Raw genomic sequence first — 19,670 nt, 5'->3', positions numbered from 1 at the left:
GCTTTAAAAGATCTAAGGCTTCAAGACTGAAAGCAGTATATCTCTACTGGTGAAATTGGAGGCCGCGTGATAGATTGGGTAGGAGATATCTGGGGTGAAAGGAGCCCACTGGGTCTATTCTAATCACAGCATGAGCTAAAGTGTTCCTACTTAGTGGCCTGACTTCCACTTCCAGAGTGAGGGCAGTGAGGACAGCTCCTGTGGCCTGAATAATAAAGTACTCTTCAACAGTTTCATTTTCTTTAAAAGCAAAACAAATTAAAGGGCTAAAACTTTAAAATGTTAGTTTCCTTTTCCTTTCCCATTTTCTCCAAAGCATCTTGCTTGAGATCTCTCAATATCTCCTTTTTCCTGGACCTCTGATGTAATTTAGGATTATACTGAGACTTAAAATTCCCAACTTTTGTCAGGCCATACTTTGAGACCACTGGAATGGATGAGGTAGAATACTTGACGAATTTTGGGGAAAGGACTTCCCAAATTGGATTAAAACTTATTTAAAGACATACAGTGGAAAAAAAAAAAAAAAAAGAAAAGGAAAACGGAAAGAAAATAAATATATGTAGTAATCCAGGCACTGAGTTAAGTTTTTAGGACACAGAGATATATTTTATACACTTTCTGCCATGTAGGCTGGAGAGTAAAACAAATGCACAGATTACTACGATCAGTGCAGAGAAAGCTATGATAGAATTGTTCACCATGGGTTATCATGGTGCATATAAAGCATACTAACTAGAAGTGGTTAGTAAGTAGGATAGTTAAAGTATAGCCAAGTTTAGCCAGGTGAAATGGGGATGACGGTGAGTTCGTGTAGAAAAGGCCTTGGGGACAAGGGAAGCAGCATCTATAAAGGTGGTATAAATGGGAGACCAAAGCAACTTGTGACACTCTGCACTTGGGGGGGGGGGGCACATGAATGTAAGAATAAAATGGTGCAATTGGAAAAGTAGGCACAGGCTAAGCATTGGAAGCCTTTGCAGCCATGGTAAGGAGTGTAAATCTTGCAGAGAACTACTGATATGTTTAAGCAAATGGAAAACATGATCAAATTAGCATTTTAGAAAAAATCCTCCTGAGATCAGTAGGGAGAGTTGTCCTGACTCCGGACTCTAGGCTTTATAGGCTACATATGGACTCCGTAGGCATGGAGGTAGATCTTAGGAGAGTTCAGAAGACTGTACTAGTCGGTCAAGTAAGAAATGAGGGATTGACCTGGAAGATAGAAGCAGGGATAGAAAAGGAGAATGGATCAGAGAGATATCTTCATTGAGATGATATTTGAGTGTACAAGGTTGGCAGGGGAGACACAGCTGAGTCCTGGATTTTTGGCTTAGTCATTTAGGTTCCATTTTGCTGAATCAGGGAAAGAGAGATAGGTTTTAATGGGAGAAGATGCTGAGTTCAGATTTGGACAAGCTGAGTCTTAGATTATCAAAGAACATCTAAGCAGAGATTTCCGGTAGACAGGCATTAATCTGTCTGAATCCCAGGAGGAAGACCTAGATTGAAGATACACATTTAGCCATTATTCCTCAGCATCTCAAGGATGTCAGTAGCAGGATTACTCAGGAAGAATGACGATTATCAGAGGGCTGTTGATTAACCCTAGGCAAGTAACCAAAGTTAAAGAAACAGCTGAAGATAAAGAATGATAATAACAGATAAATTAAGTAGCCAGACAGTTACTACACTATGAGGGAGAATGTCCTTATGGAATAGCAAAACAAATTCAGTCTCCTTGCTTTTGGTTCAAAGCCCTTCAGGATTCTGACCCAGGCAGTAAATTTGGTATTATCCATCTTTGTTCCTCATCTTCCTTGACCTGTTTTGGCTCACTGGAGATAATCCTGCACATTCATACGTTGTCATGTTTCCATTCATCTCTCATATTCTCACTGGGGTGCACTTTCCTTCCATTCTTTTCCTCTCCATAGCTGCCTAACTCTTCCTGCAGAATTCTCTTCTAATGCTTCTGCTGCCATGAAATTTTATCTTGCGTTCCTCAACATGGAAGTATCATCATCCAGCCTAACCTCCAATTAGTATTCAGCTTGCAACTTTCTTATGACACTTAGCACATTCTGGTGTATGCCATAGTTATTTATGCACCAGATTGTCCCCTTTAGGCATAAGTATAAACTCCTGAAAGCTAAAGAACCCATTCTCCCAAATTAATCACAGTGGACACTGTGATTCAAATGACAGCGTACTGCTTTGAAAACAGCAAGTGCTTAATAATTGTTTGTTAAACGATCCCATGTATTACTTACACTAAATAATAAAGGCAAGATCTTTGACTCTTCTGATGAGGCAAAGGATCTCAGTTGAGGCTAAGATGGAAATGTGAACTTAGGAAGGCTCTTTCCGGTGGTTCTGAGATGTCTAGGCACATACTGGCCATATGATGGAAAAGCATTTCATAAAAGCGTATTCATGATACAGGTGCAGAAAGGAGAAACATAATGCTAAGTGTGTTTGTTTCAAGAATTGCTAAAATTATATTCTTCATGTTGTTCTCATGCAAAAATAGCAAATCCTTACCTCCTTTTCACCTTGTGCTTTTAAAATTTTTAAAGTTAATTTCATGCAATAAGTATGTAAAGGACAAGTACCACTAAAACACAAACACGATGTATTTTTATTTATCCTAAAGGCAAATATAAGATGTTATACTGGCAATTTCCCAGCGATGTCCTGCAAATAATCCTAAGCCTTTCCAATTTATTTTGGGGTATTAAAAGTAAAGCAACCTAGTGGGGCTGTTCATTTAAATAGAATAGGGTTAAATGATAACTTGACTTATCTTTTAAATGACAAAAAATAAAGAAATTGCAAGACCTTTTCACACATTAGATATGTATTGTCATTTATCATCTAGATATCAGGCTAGCAGTGCGAAGTAATAAAACATATCATCAAAAAATGTGCTATAGGTCTGAATCACTCTTTCATTCCACCTCCCAGCTAACTGTAGTATTAAATCAAACAAGCAGAACATTTCCTTAGGCAGCCATTGCCTTTTAATTTCCTGAAGAACCTTAAAATATCATTCATTACAAGTACTACACATATTTGGTTTTTAAAAGTCTCATAAATCAATAGCAGGCTGACTGTAATAATTATTACAAGTTAGTGCATAATTTTCGTGCTGAAGGCTGCATGCAGAACTTTAGCATATGCAAACGAGGCAATTCAAACTGTGTATAGATATTAATATGAAGAAGCAGGTAACGAGGTGCAGGCTATGAATTATGCATCAAGAGTGGCTGATCTTCAATGAGGAAAATGAATTCAGCATGTAATCTAATTAGTGATGGAAGTCTATTACATCTAACTGCAAAAGCAACCGTCCTTGAAACAAATTTATTTACAGTCCATGTTACCACTTGAAACAACTTTGAAATGATGTGTAAGACAACAGCTTAATTGTAAAAATTTTTTGTTTGTTTGTTTCAGTTCTAGACCTGGAAGGCCTCCTAAGAGGACTCAAAGTGTCACCTCTCCAGAGAACTCTCATATTATGCCACATTCTGTCCCTGGCCTCATGTCTCCTGGGATAATCCCACCAACAGGTAAGAATGCTACCCATTTATGACAAAAACATTAAAAGTCAGCTGATGCCATAGTTCTTATATGTGTATATGTATGTTTACATAGATATTTATGCTCATCAATTGTGTTTTGTGCACACTAATATTGTGTTGTTGATGAGAATTTCTTGCAAAATTGCATTGTGGTTATCATCATTTCTTTATTTAAAATAAAGTGAAAGAAGCTAAATTGAGCACCGTGCTAGGAGTGATTCTACTTAATCCTCTCACCAATTTCAAACAACAAATTATTATCCATATTTTCCTGGTAAGTAGTCAAAGCTGGGAGAGAATCAAGTGACTCTCCCAAGGTCAATTAGCTTATAACTGTTAGTGGTTATTCAAATCCAGGTCTCTGGGTTCTAAATTTATGTTTTCATTCATAAGAATTCTGAAATAAATTGAAACGCATCCAAACAAGACTAACTATGTCAATAAAATATCTATTTTTTCAAACTATACTGTGAATACATTTCCATTAGAAACCTCTGAAAGATGTTCATTTCTGGAATTTTAAAAACATTCAAGAGAAGAAAAAATAGTCCTGACTGCACAAGTTCCATACCATAAACAACTTTAATAATGCACTAAACATGAAAATAACTCATTTGGTTCTACCACTTGGATGTGTTCATTGAGGCTTTAATTTACTTACACATGTTTGCCCACTTTCCGTGTTTCATCCAGACCAATGAGCAAATTAAAATAACAATTGTCATGATTTTACTTGTATTCATTCTTATCATCACAGGAGTTTATTGAGGAGATATATGTATAAACACAATTGCCGTTAACACAAACTAATACAGAAATATAAGCTGGCAAGATGGGGAGAGAGTCTTCCTCTTTTCTCTGAATTCCCATATCAGTGTTTTCTTTTTATTTTGTAACATTTCTCTTTCTCTATGCTATGATACTATCATGGATAACCTGATTTCATAGTTCATATTTGGTAGAGAGCTCTTTGAAAGTATGACTATTTTAATTCATTTTATTTTTGTGAGAACATCTGAATGGCTCTTTCACCTTTGTGGACCTTTATCAAACATCTGTTGAGTTGAATTTGAAACTATTTCTTCATTTTATGTATTTAATTTTTTCCAGTAAGGTACCATGGTATATACTTAGCAGCAAATTATTTTAAGTGCCACGGAGTGTTGTATTTTTTTTTTTTTAAAGATTTTATTTATTTATTTGACAGAGAGGCAAATCACAAGTAGGCAGAGAGGCAGGCAGAGAGAGAGAGAGAGGGAAGTAGGTTCCCTGCTGAGCAGAGAGCCCGACTCGGGGCTTAATCCCAGGACCCTGGGATCATGACCCGAGCCGAAGGCAGAGGCTTTAACCCACTGGAGTGTTGTATTTTTATGCTAATTTTGTAGATGAAAAATTGAGACATAGAAAAATGAAATCAATAGTTGAAAATGACCCAGTTACAGAATGAGTATCATCATTTCCATTTGTTTAATTAGTCATGTTCCTCAAGTGATTGAATCCTACTGGCTGAAATTCTAATTCCAAATTTGAGATTCAGAAAAGAAATTGACAGTGCTTGTTAAATTTAACTGGTATTATTTAACTAGATAAAATTTCCTGATCTGAAAATTTGGTGATTTTTTGGTACCATGTAGGCTAGATATAACTAAAATCTTAACTGTTCATGTCTTATGCTTGAAAGACTCAGGTGTGCCAGAAGAAAGAATTGTTGACTTAATTAACTTCTCAATGAACTGTGTTATGGAGATTAAAAAATCATTTTAATAATCATTATTCTGTATTTGAAAAGTTTGTGTTGCAGGTATCTTATGGGTGAAAAGTATTTTAGATTGTAGTTATATTAAGATAGGGAAGATCTGGTTCCAAATTGTCTGCCAACATTTAATATTTCAAGGGGAAGACAATAAATAGTTCATTACAAAAGTAATGAAGAAATAAGATGATTTTATCACAGTCTGAGTATAGCAATACCTCACATAGTTAACACCAAAAAGTAACCTGGGGGTAAGTAAAATTTCTAAACAACTGATGATCATATGCCAAAACTGAAAATCAAAATATTAAGTTATTTTCGATAGACCCCTTTCTGAAATATATTACATATTTCCCTGGCTTGGTGAACAGAAACACCAAAGATAATTTAAACTTGACTCATTATTAGGAACATTCATTTTTTAATTTTTAAAATGTTTTAAAAGATTTTATTTATTTATTTGACAGGCAGAGATCACAAGTAGGCAGAGAGGCAGGCAGAGAGAGAGGGAGAAGCAGGCTCCCTGCTGAGCAGAGAGCCTGATGTGGGGCTCAATCCCAGGACTCTGGGATCATGACCTGAGCTGAAGGCAGAGACTTTAACCCACTGAGCCACCCAGGTGTCCCAGGAACATTCATTTTTGAAGTAGGATCAATTTTATGTATTTCAATTGCTGTCCTGTTCTCAGACGTGTTTTTGTTTGTTTACTTTTGTTCTTCCTCGTGTATTGTGAACCCAGAAACCAGAATTTCTTTCAAGCTTATTAAGCATTATATTGATACAGACTTTAAAGAGTTATGTTTTAGATAAAGATGAGGAAATAGAGGCTCATCGTGAGAGCAAAATGGATTGAAAAGTAGGTTTTGAACAGCTCAGTGCTCTATAGAGCCCAGCGAATGACTTTAAGACATGGGGAGCATGACTACTCATTACCATTTCACTTACTTTCTTTTTTATTTGTTCCAAGTTTTTAATTTAAATTTTAGTTAGTTTACATATAGTGTAATACTAGTTTCAGGAGTAGAATTTGTGTCAACACGGACATATAACAGCCAGTGCCCATCACAAGTGCCCCCGTTAATACCCATGACGCCTGTAGCCCATCCTCCCATCCTCTCCCCCTCAGCAACCCTCAGTTTGTTCTCTATGGTTCAGAGTCTCTTATGGTTTGACTCCCTTCCTCTCTCTCTCTCTCGCTCTCTTTTTTCCTTTCTCCTGTGTTCATCTGTTTTGTTTCTTAAATTCCATGTATATTTCACTTACTTTCAACTTTCAGAGATTGTCCATAGATTTGTACCTGCCAGGAATTTGACTGTTGCCCATGAATGGTGTTATCTTAATATATTGGGTGATTGCTCTTTCTGCATAGAATTTTTCTAGATGGAGAAGTTTAGATTTTAGTTGAACACAGACTAATACCTCCATCCCTTGGACTATTTACTCACTTGAAACATTAACTGGAAATCTAATGGTCTTAAAGAAATCTTACAGTTCTTAAAAGAGTGTAATGCTTTTCTTCTAAGGAGAATTTAGTGTGTTCAGGGAACATAATCCACTATGAATATATAGAATTTTATCTCCCAGGACTTTTTTTTTTTTTTACTTGCTACTTTCTTTTCTATATTTGTGACTTTAAACACACACACACACACACACACACACATTTTTTTTTCTTCCTAAGATGGGGAATGTGAAGTGTGTTAGTTATTTTTATAAACGTGATGAAGAAGTTACATATCAGTATTGCTGGTATTAAGCAACTAGTTTGATGATGTTTCTACCATGTTTTTAACCTGTGGCTTTGGAATTTTAAAAATTTATTTCCAAGAGTCTATAGTTAGATCGGTATCTTTAAGAAGCTTGGATATTATGTTTCTAAAACTAGTGAAACAAACAAACAAACAAGCATTTAAGCCTCAAGAAAACAAAGAAAGAAAAGAAACAACCCCTGCCCTTAAAATCTCAAATCCTTTCTAAGATTTAAACTGTAACCTACCTGTGAAGATTGACCCGTACTTTTGGACTCCCAGTATTACCATTTGAAATGTATAAACAATGCAAATTTACCTTTGACGTTGCCAAAATTGGTCCTGTGAAAAAGGAAATTTATTAATTTTGACAAATTTATAAAAATCTATCAATTTATTCTTAATCATCGTGTTTTCTTTTCAACAATTGAAATTGGAATTAAATGATGATCTTTCCTGGAGGCATCTGTTTTCTTAGGAAAACAACAACAACAAAAAAAGGCTATCTTTATTTATTTATTTTTTTAAGTATATTCCCAGCCCTAATATTATGTACTTAGGTATCTATAATTAAAAGAAAACTTTAAGATTGCCTATCAGGTTTTTATTTGTTATTTTGGCTGCTTTAGTGGGCTTGTGTGTAACCTTAGAAGGGGGCGTGGGCAGATGGTGATAATTTCCAAAATTTATGGTTGTCACAGGATGCCATGGCAATGAAAAGTGGAAGTTAATGAAAGAAAGAAGGCTCTTTGTAGAGTCTCACAACGCAATGCCTCCTGTAGTGCTCTCTACATTTATTTGGACTGAGTACATGTCATAAATCATTTTTGATAACAAATACCAGTTTGGAATAAATTTATCCTAGCAACAGACTTCCAATAACATTCATACTTTTTATAGAATTATGTGTATTTTATAATTAAGGAAAGAGTTATTTAGGAATTCTAAATATTCCCCTCTTGTGCCAGGAATGCAATTTGGCAAGTGTATTTGGCCAACTTCCTGTTTTTATCTTTAGGGCAGAATGCAAACTAGTTTTGAAATACAATATTATGTAAGTATTAAGAAGTAACTTGGTGAGTCCAAATATCTACATTTGACTGAGGAAAAAAATAATTTAAATATATGCAAATTGAATGAACAATTTATAGTTTTGATTCTTGAACTTATCTTTTTTCTCACTGTGACCTTGTAGGCACATAACTAATATGCATTCAAGCTAAAGAAAGCAATTGTAAATAACACATGCATTATGCTTAAAAGGTAAGAACTTCTAAGCACAATTTATCATTTTGGGAGAAATACTAGACCAGGACAGTGTTAATTCAGAATTAATCCCATTGAAACATTCTTTTCTTAAAGAACAAAAAGTTGATAGGAAAATATCCTATGTGTATTTATAATTCAAAGGAGTATATTCAAAGTTTATGTATTTTTATTTTTCTGGCTAAATGCTACTAACTAGCTGGCAACAACATTTGAACTACCTCTTTTTGAGATATCAGCATTTGTAACATTTTAAATGAATTAAACATTTCCACTTCTGGGGAGAAAATTCATAGTGTGGAAATGTGCCTTGTATATTGAGAAGTTTATTAAAACAAATGCATTGTATTCCTTGGGAGACTCACTAGTAAGGATAACTGAAAAATGCACAAGTGAAACAGCCACGAGTGGATTGATTGTCTCACTAATAAATTAAACATAACGATCTACTGAATGCTTTACTCAAAGAGTAAATATAAACTATTTAAACCATTAATGTTATGTAGTATGTGTATGCATGCATCTCTATGTGGGGAACATTTGTGAGGTTTAATCACTAGACATTTTTTGAGGGTAGTGCTTTTAACTTACGTATTTAATGCATGCTCCTTTTATGTTTTTCTTGAAGGGAAAAAGGAAATATCTCCTTTTTGCTTTTTCCTTTTGAAAGGCCAGCTTAAACACTGGACTTCAACATATAACTTACTTAGCTTTCAAACTTCTATTGGATACTGTGTTAGTTACCTGTGGCTGCTGTAACAAATTATTCCATTCTTGGGTGACTTAAAGAAATAAAATTGATTCTCTCATAATTCTGGAGAAGTCCAAAATTGGTATCAGTCAGCCAAATCAAGGAGTCAGCAGGACCAAACTGCTTCTGGAGGCTCTTGGGGATCCTTCATTCCCCAGCTTCTAGTAACTGCCAGCATTTCTTCCTGGATTGTAGTTCCCTCACTCTAATTTCTCTCTTTTCCTTGGTGTACGCACATATGTATGTGTGTGCGTGTGCGCAGGCACAGGCGTCTAAAATTCTGCGTCTTTTGTAAGGATATTTGTGATCATATTTAGAGCTCATTAGAAAATCCAGGCAGATAGTCTCATCTCAAGATCCTTAACATAATCACTTCTGCAGAAACTTTTTCCATATAAAGTGGCATTTGTGGGTTCCCTACATTAGAATATGGGCATAATTTGGGGGTCATATTAGCTTACCACATCGAGCAAGTCACTGAGATACTCTGAGGGGCCGAAGGGTGATGTTATAGATATGCATTTGGGAGATTTTGTGATTTTTGTTCACTGTGGTATCCCAGCATGTAGAATAGAATTTGACGCAGAGCAGATATTGAAAATAAATATTTGTTCAGAGAATATGGCTAATATATGTTTAGTAAAGGATTTCTGAGAGGAATTATTATGCTTCCAAGTTACAAATTTAAACAGTGGTGTTATATGATGTAGTTTAAAAATCCTATGAAGCGTGGTTAGTCTCCAAATTAAAGACTCAGAGGGTAGAGCCTAAAGGAGGTGTACTAAGTCAATGGGAGGCTTTTATTTGTTTGTTTATAGGTTATGATGGCTACATTTAAGTATTATCATCGACACTTGATGAAATTTGAATCTCCAGCTTGATACTCTAGGGAAGCAATATTTATGGGAATAAAATGGCAACACAGAACTCATTAGTCTTTAAAATTCCTGCATATTATATACTGTATGATATTGTTCTTAAGGACTGGAATCCTCATTGTGCCCACAGTATCTTGATATAGAATTAATTTAATACATATATGAATAAAATATAGCTCATAATTTAACTAAATGTACATACAACTTTGGTATGAGGAACTATATAATAAATATATTTACTTTATTAAATTTGTAATATGCATTAGAATCAAGCATCTCAGTCCAATCACCATATGCCCTGTGTCTATTAGTTGCATAATAGAAATTCATAAATGTCTTTTTTTTCTAAGCTTTTAGAGCAAAGATCTGTTATCTTTAGATTTAATCAAGTAACCACATGTTATTAGACTTCTGGACAGGCCTCCCATCTACTTAATCTAGAAGAAAATGACAGCCCTTTCTTCCCTAATTTGTTTCTCTTCCAAGTTTCTGTTGAGTTCTGTGTTCCTACATGCCTACTCTGGGCCATGGAATGAGTTATAATCTACTTACACATCTCTCTCAGTCGATTTGAAGCAATGAAGTTGCTAACATCCTTAACTGACTAATCGCAAGACATTATTTGCTTCTTTTTTAGTAATATGATGCCTCCTTTGACAGAAGAGAAGTTTACTTACATTAAGTAAAGTAAATGAGATTTGAGTCAACTTTTGATTATGATAGTGGAAGGTGTGTGGATTAGTTAGGGTTTTGTGGACTCTCCATTTAATGTGAGATTCTCAGTGTTCTAATCCCTTGGTTACACGCAGGACAGGTCATTTGTTGTTTGCTGTGATTTCTTGCCCAGTAGGAGGTGCTATTACTATCCTGGTTCCCTCCCTAATCAAGAGAACGAAGACATAAAAATATTGTTCATTAAGGAAAAACAACCAATTCTGCTATAGATATACTTTGAATACTCTGAAAAGTGTTGTAGAACGAAGTCAAGTAAAGCAAGATAAACAACTATTTGTGCAGCCTCCTTCTCTGTCTTTGATAGACTTTCCTTTCTGAGGCTAACTTCAAAGCTTCAACTCCTTCCCTTAATGATGCGTTCCTGGTTTGTTATTTAGAACTTAACCATATCATGTTGGACTTCTGAGATATTTTCTGCATGCATTTTGGGGTAAGTTTTACAACTTCACACTCTTCTTTGTAAAGAAGTAGACTTGCTTACTGAAAGTATTGACAGGATCAAACATTTCAAGAGAACTTGACAAATGTCAGAAAGACAGCAGTATTAATAAAGCCTTGCATTCAGTCTCCTAAAACATTCATTGCCCTGGTCATGAATGAACCTAAGATCTGATTTGAAAACGTTCTGGCTGGTAAGCGCCTAAGGATTTTATTTGGTTATGTAATCATATAAACCAACATTGTGATAAAACTTCTGAAAGCACCAATATAAACCTAAGCTTAACTGAATAAGAATAGAAAGTCCAGGGAGAGGGAAACAACAAGACTGTTTTACTCAACCCTTCAGATGACATCTGGGGTATTATGTTCAGTCATGACACCACAATTTTTAATAGGATCTTGACAAACTGGCGAGTGCTATGAGAATAGACCAGATGCTAGGGGTTTGGAAATGTTGGTGATGTTTAGTCTCAAGCAGACTTACAGAGTCTGAAAGTGGATGATAGAGTAGATTCACACGGTGCTCTTTTAAAGACAGAAATCTAACTGATGGACAATAATTACAGAGAGGTCTGCATTGGCTTCCATACGAAAGATGACACTCATGAAACCTTAACTTTCCCTACTGACAGAAGAGTTCAAGCAGAAAGAGGGATGAAAAGTTGTTAGCCATAGTTTTTATATTTAATTAATTTTTATAGGCCAAAGTGTTCATGGTACAAAAGAGTAATAGTTAAAAAAAGAAATTATCTCCCTCCCTGACCTCAGCCATCCATTTTCTAACTTAATAATCACTGTTAGAGAAATTTGAAGGTGATTTTGTGTTGGAGGGAGGTAGATCGAGTAACACTGTCTCATTCCCTTCTAATTATAAAATTTCATGATTCTATTTCATTTTACTTTGAATTATTCTTCTAAACTTCATATGGAGCCTTCCTAATTAAAAGATATCTATCCTTCTGGGTCTATATTTTTATATACTTTGTTTTAAAAATTGTTTTTAAAAAACTACTTTTGAGATGGCAATCCTATTGCCATGGTGGTATTTGGAACCAGAAGTTAAAAAAAAAAAAATGGTATTATTTTAACCAGTAAAGATCATCACAAATGATAGTAGAAAGACATGAACTCTTAAAGGGATTTAAATGAAAGACTTTGATCTTTACTATAAATTACTTTGATTTGACTTTCCAATTTAAAAAGTAAAGTCCCCAGGAGAGGAGTCAGTTCTTAAAAATCATAGGAATCTTCCAACCACACTACTTTTTTTTTTTTTTTTAAGATTTTATTTATTTATTTCACACAGAGAGAGAGATATCACAAGTAGGCAGAGAGGCAGGCTAGAGAGAGGGGGAGCAGGCTCCCTGCTGAGCAGAGAGCCCAATGTGGGGCTTGATCCCAGGACCCTGAGATCATGACCCAAGCCGAAGACAGAGGCGTAACCCACTGAGCCACCCAGGCACCCTCCAACCACACTACTTTTTAAATATGTAATAATTAAGTCAAATGTTTTGATTCTTCATTCCTTCATTGATAGAATGTTTTTATAATATCAAAATTACTTTTCTCATTGAAATGCCATGAATGTCAAATGATACAGTTTATAGTAACATTCTGAAAATGAAGTTAGAGAAAGATAAAGTATTATTATTATAATTGAACCAGCTGACCCAGGTGTTATTATTACACCGACTTTGTTTGTTGGTTGGTTTTTTAGAGAGAGAGAAAATGCACAGACAAGTGACGGTGGTAGGGGGGAGAGCAGAGGGAGAGGGAGAGAGAATCTTAAATAGGCTCCACACCCAGCACAGAGACACGGGGCTCACTGACACGGGGCTCAATCTCAGGACTTTGAGATCATGACCTGAGGCGAAATCAAGAGTTAGTGTCTTAACTGACTGAGCCACCCAGGTGCCCCTTATTGCTGACTTTCTATGCTCATATCAGCACCACTGGATTTGAGAAAAAAGTGATAACTTTAAAAGATGTAGAGCTTCAGATTAGAAAATCTGCTTGGCAAATTATTCAAATTCATATAAATGTACTCTATAGAGAACACTAAAATTCCTTATCACATGTTTACTTTTTGGGACTTAGTGACAATGACTTCTTTTTATAAATTTTCATCTGTGAGCAGAATAAGCTTTATGGATATGAAATGTCTTTTCTACAGTTATATATTTAAACTGTGATATTATCTTTCAGAAATATGCATGCTACAAATGGTAGTAGACCTTAAAAATGGAGATTGCCTTGAATTGATTACAGCTGTATACTGTGCTATTTAATTGTTGGAAATGAATTGACATATACTGTAAAGTAAACAATGAAGCTAGTTTTCAAAATGATAAAACTGTAACCTAATTCAATAAATTGAATCAGATTACACAAACACTTTTGCACTTCATTAAGGAAGTAGTCAGTATAATTAATGTGAGAGCTTTTTATCATGTTCACTTATTGATATATGGCTAAGGATATATACACAGTAGACTAAACTCTTTCAAGATCTTTGTGCTGTTTTACTTTTAACTAAAGCGCCAGAAGCCCGATTCCTTGAGAGGACCACTATGGATTTAATAATTTTATCTTTGTTTGTGTTGGAATACAATGAGTAGGTTTTGATTCTTTTTACAGGACATGTATTTTCGAAACAACATGGTATCATGATGTGGCTTCTCCTAACCTAGAACTGAAAAGTCTGGCTTTCATTCTCTTCAGCACTTGTTAGCAGTGTGACCTTAACTAATACTACCTGCCTCATTTGTTCAATTATCACAAGGCAGGTATTGGTACCTCAGATGTCAATTTAGAAGAGAAAAAAAATGCTAAGAGACTTGTTCAAAGTTTTACTATTATGTGATAGAATTAGTTTTCAGTTCAAGTCTTCTGACTCCAGTTTATTGGCTATTTTCTACATCAAGCTGCCTTCTGAATTACTTTATTACCCATCAAGCAAACATCATAAGGTCCGCCATGTCTCCTACTTGATAGGACTTTGTGAAGAAACTAATGTAGCACAAAATGCTTTGCAAAGTCTTTAGAGCAAGGTGTCATCTGATATTTAGTTTTTTTATGATGATTTTCAAAATAGGACTTATGCCTTGTTCCAAATAGCATACCAGTTATATATCTCTCCGACCATAACAGTTCTGGGAATAATGGGCCCTTTCTCATATTTATGGCATCAGATTATAATCATTTCCTCAGTTTTTAAAAAAATTGTTTTTGTGTCTTCCAATTAGTTCAAATAAAGGTATTTTCTCCCAGTAAAATCCTCTTATGTCAATGATTACATTTTGATCATGATGGTATATTGAATTTTATGATTGATATTTCATTCACTGAAATGCCGTTTATGTCAGTTTTTTGATAGAATATCATTTTATCAAACATATTCCCATTAGTTGTCATTTAAGACATGCAATGATATGTGGAAAGACTCCTTTTTTAAATAGGTGTTTTGTAATGATTTGGTTCTGCTTCCTGGGTTACAAGGATATGATTTAAAGAAAGTGTTGAGGTTTTAAGGATTATGATATGTGGAAAGACTCCTTTTTTAAATAGGTGTTTTGTAATGATTTGGTTCTGCTTCCTGGGTTACAAGGATATGATTTAAAGAAAGTGTTGAGGTTTTAAGGATTAAAAGGGGTGTAAAACTCTTTGTCTCTTCCACAGTGCTTTGAAATTATAAGTTGCTATTTTGGGTTAGACTTACAAATGTGATGCTATATCACAAATATTCTCTTTAAACATGTATAGTATTTAATATTAAAATGAAGTGTTTAATCCTTTAGTAATTCCTGATTCCCTAGAAGTCAATTTTTGAGGTGTCCTTTTCTCTATTAAAACATCTAGTTGGAAACTGTTTTCTAAATGTGAGAATGCAGCATTGTGAAGGTTTTCAAAATCTCTTCTATTTGGATACCTTCATTCATCTATGAAAGCAGGAAATGCGCTTTATAAATGTACTCTATAGAGAACACTATAGACCACTCTATTATCTATTATTGTCTATCAATGAAATCCTTCTAGGGAATTATATTCGGGGGAGCACTTTGAGAAGAATAGCATGGAATCATGTTGATTCAGATGAATATAACTGCAAATATCTCTAATTTCAAGAAAATTAATTTCTTAAGATTATAATATAACAGTATTTTGAAGTTATTTGAGCATGAGATTCGTCTCATCAAATATAACCTTTAAGTTACTTATTGAATAAATTACATTTAGGGATACCATTCCAAGAGAACCCGTTACCATATGACCTGTCCGTATGAGTTGTCTTTTTGATTTATAACGGCAATTGCTTTCTCGGCATGGATTTCATGACATAATAATATTCTATGAATTTTTGAAATTACAGTGAGCTTCACATCAATCATCTATAATAAAATACTGTATGTACCAATGAAAGAGACTATTGGAAGGTAAACATCTTAGAAATATGAACTTCCCCGAAATGCCAATATTGTTATTTTAATGAAACAGGCAGGCTGCTGCTTTTGAAATTTTCTAAATTGATCATAAAAGTGGTCAGTATCATCCATCCCATTAGTGCACTATCTGATATTCTCAACAGTAATATTCATTTTCCCTTGACTGTGTCAACTGTCCATCCAGCTAATTTTGCTTAGACTGCTGCTGTTCTTGGCCTGAATTCAAGGGAATCTATTGCTTCTGGGGTTCCTAGGCATTAATGTCTTGAATTTCAGGATTATAATTAAACACATGTGACATGGACTACCATTATCTGTCCATGTTTCTTTTATCTGTAACAATCGGAGATGTTTAAAGTGAGATCTTAGCAATGTAAAGAATGAAGTGCGCTGCTCTGCTGTTTCTTTAGTATATCTTCACAAAGTATTACTGAATATTTTGAGTTATAGTGTTCTGTATATTGAGTTATAGTCTTCTACCAGTAAATATTACCATTCCATTTGAAAAAAAAAACAAACTATACCTAGAATTTGCCATTAGCAGCTATTTCATTTTTTATTTAGTATCAGTTTTGTTCCTAAAGCACCATGTTAATAAGCATGTGTAATTCTTCCCTAATTTGACATATTTTTATGTCATCTATTTATTACTGATCATTACATTTTCAACTGATTTCTTATTTCCTCTATAAGTTAGCATGGATTTCTTAAAGGGAAATATTCATTTGTTAAGTAACACATTTGGAAATCCTATGAATACATTCAAAGAGAGCTTAAATTTTTAGAAAACATTTTGAAAAGCTTATTCTAATTTATCTTTTTTTGAAAGATTTTATTTATCTATTTGACAGAGAGAGAGAGAGATCACTAGTAGGCAGAGAGGCAGGCAGTGGGAGGAGCAGACCCCCTCCTGAGTGGAGAGCCCAATGCTGGGCTCCATCCCAGGACCCAGAGATCATGACCTGAGCTGAAGGCAGAGGCTTAACCCACTGAGCCACCCAGGTGCCCCCTAATTTATCTTAATCATGCGGCTTGGAAGACCCATTGCCATATTGCAGATGTAAGATGCACACAAAAAGACTATTTTTGCATATGAAAAAATACTTGAAATTTGCTTCAAAATAGTTGCTTGAATTTATCTACATGGTACTTCTTGTTACGTTTCTTTTATAGGTATAATTGCTGTTAAAATGTAGATTTACTATAATACATTGTGCATATTATCCAATGGAAAGAAACCAATCCAACTTTTCAAATATATATACATTTTACTGACAAGTTTCAACTATTTTTATACATGGAATCAATATATATGTCTATAATTTTCACTATTTTATTTTCAGTTACTAGCTCAGTATCTGGTCAAAACATTTTTAAGTTAAAAATAATTTAATAAATCAATATAGTTAATTGGTTAAAATAAGGAGGCATGTAAATACTTACTGAGTAAACACTACATGGTAGGAACTTTGCTAATTCCTAATATGTAATTTATTTCTCCTGTCAAATTATGAAGGAAGTATTCATTATCCCATTTTCCATATAAATAAACTAAGGCACACATAATTTAAATAACTTGGTCAAATTGAAGAGAGGAGCTCACTTGGGGTTTGAACTCAATGTTGGATAATTATAAACCCTATTTTCACTGTTCTGTCCATACCATTTCCAGAGAATGCAATAATTTCTTCAGATACCACCTATATTTTGAACACAGTTGAAACAAGATGAATTGAAATAAAGTTACCTTTTTTTTAGGGATAGACTCAAATCTTTGCAGAACACTTCAAACTTTCACTAACATGCTTAATTTGAAAACATTTTCACAACACAGCACAGCACAATATTTTTTCATGTCCAGCATATTGGACATAAATCAAAATCTTGTAAGCATTCTGCTTACTAGTTTATGTTATAATATTGCCTTCGATGGAATTTCTCTGCTAATACTGGGTGGAAGCTTCAGTACTATTTAAAAAATAGTTGGGGCGCCTGGGTGGCTCAGTGGGTTAAGCCTCTGCCTTCGGCTCAGGTCATGATCTCAGGGTCCTGGGATCGAGTCCGGCATCGCTCTATCTGCTCGGCGGGGAACCTGCTTCCTCCTCTATCTCTCTCTCTGCCTGCCTCTCTGCCTGCTTGTGATTTCTCTCTGTGAAGTGAATAAATAAAATCTTAAAAAAAAAATAGTTATCAGGCACCTGCGTGGGCCAGTTGGGTAAGGCTCTGATTCTGGATTTCGGCTCGAGTCATGATCTCAGGGTCGTGAGTTTAAGCCCTGTGTCCGCGCTGAGCATGGAGCCTATTTAAGATTTTCTCACCTTCTCCCTCTGCCTCTTGTTTCTCCCTTTCCCTCTCAAGAAAAAAAAATTTAGTAAGTAAATATAATAAAAATAGTTATATTTTAAAGAGTTGTTCAGTGCCATGATTTGCAAGCTTAGTTTAGGAGGCAGCAAAAAGGTAGAGTGAGAGATGTTGAAAATTATATTCCAAAACTCATGATCAAACTTAATTGCTTCATAAGCCACAATGTTTGGATTTTAATTCAAACATAATTATGACCGATAATTAGAACTTGGCTATCCCTTTATTAAGTGTTTGTGGAAAAAACCTATTAATCCTTTTTTTTTGACATTGAACTTTGCTAAATAATGTAATGTTAACTGGCTAGCAAGTTGTTTATGCTATTAAAGTTATTTCTAAACTTTATAAATACTTAAGCACAGTATAGTTTACCTGAAAGTACCAAGCATACTATTTTACCCTAAATAATTGAAAAAAATTTTCTTAATTTTTATTAATCATTCACTCTCTTGAGTCTTCATTTGCCTTATTCTTTATTTATAGTAAATCTCTGTGTTATTACTTATTCGTGTAAATGATAAATCACCTGTTGAAGTAATATAACAGTTGGCATCCAAGGGCAGTTTAGTGTAGATGCTGACTCCAAGAATTATAGAAATACTTTTCCCTATATTTTATCAAACATAGAACTCTTTCATATAATTGGCAAAATTGTTGAAGCTGTATTTCACTAATTTAATTCTCAAGTTATTATTGTAACATTTTGAAAAGTATAATTTCACTGTCATGTGACATGTATTTCCTTTTTGTTGTTACTACTGAGTCCTTGCTCACCTGCCTACTAAATATGTACCAGAATGTATCCTATGTCTTACTATTTTTCAAAATGTGGTAAACCAGTTGTTTATAAATACACTGTAACCATCTCTGAATTATTTTAAAGCAAATATGATGAATTCACAATTCCATCATTAGAATTACTCCAAGTTTCATATCAATCTTCAGAACCTAGTTTCTGATTCTTTCTTTTTCCTCTTTGCATTGTATCCATAATAATTGTGGACACAGGAATTTTTACAATTTCACATTAAGATCTCAGTGAACAAAGAATAGAAATCATTTCAGTAATTTGTGGCTACTAAGCATTTCAACTCTACATTTACTTTGCTATTCTGCAAAAGAGGGGAAAAGTTGTTTCTGAAATTCACAAAAAGTTTAGTCGTCATAGGAAAATGAAACAATAGAATTTTTTATTTTACACTAAACCTGAAAAATCCAAATGAAAGATTTGAATATTAGGACCTTGACTTGACTCACCTCTGCTTAATTTTGACAGTTGTCTTAAAGTGAATTTAGTGTTTAATGAAATTTTCTGGACTGATAACTCAAGACCTGAAGGGAACAATTCTAGTAGTGAGAAAGTAATTTTCTGGCCTAATTACACCTTCGACCTCACTACAAAGTCTGTCAACAAAAGTGCCAGGTTTGATCATGATTTTTTTTGACGTGTATTCACCAATCTACTTCACACAGGAGGCCTTTAACAATAGCATTTGGTACTTGCAACCTACCTAAGATTTTACATCTGAGAATCAAACCTCAATGTACTGTTGCCAATAAGCAATTCACTTAAATCCCTTTTAGATTTGAAAAATTATGTGAGTATTAATGAGCTTTCCATATTGCTCTCTTTGGAAATCTGCATGGCTATATTATTTGAGATGACCATGCAAATCATGTCAGGTATTAACAAGTGAATGATGAGTTG

General features: G+C 34.4%; 1 protein-coding gene across 1 annotated transcript in view; it reads left to right on the top strand.

Annotated features, from left to right (window-relative positions):
• LOC111147074 (dachshund family transcription factor 1) overlaps positions 1–19,670 on the top strand; it is a 422,181-nt gene that overhangs the window by 179,723 nt on the left and 222,788 nt on the right. Inside the window, exon 2 of the mRNA XM_022502954.1 lies at positions 3,460–3,575. Within this exon, the coding sequence (XP_022358662.1) occupies positions 3,460–3,575 (116 nt within the window). The remainder of the gene's footprint in view (positions 1–3,459; positions 3,576–19,670) is intronic.

The sequence above is a fragment of the Enhydra lutris genome, unplaced genomic scaffold, assembly GCF_002288905.1.
Source record: "Enhydra lutris kenyoni isolate GAN:26980312 unplaced genomic scaffold, ASM228890v2 scaffoldscaffold15, whole genome shotgun sequence".
NCBI lineage: Eukaryota > Metazoa > Chordata > Mammalia > Carnivora > Mustelidae > Enhydra > Enhydra lutris.
Note: the sequence above shows the minus strand (reverse complement) of the source record. Positions and strands in the feature narration are given on the sequence as shown.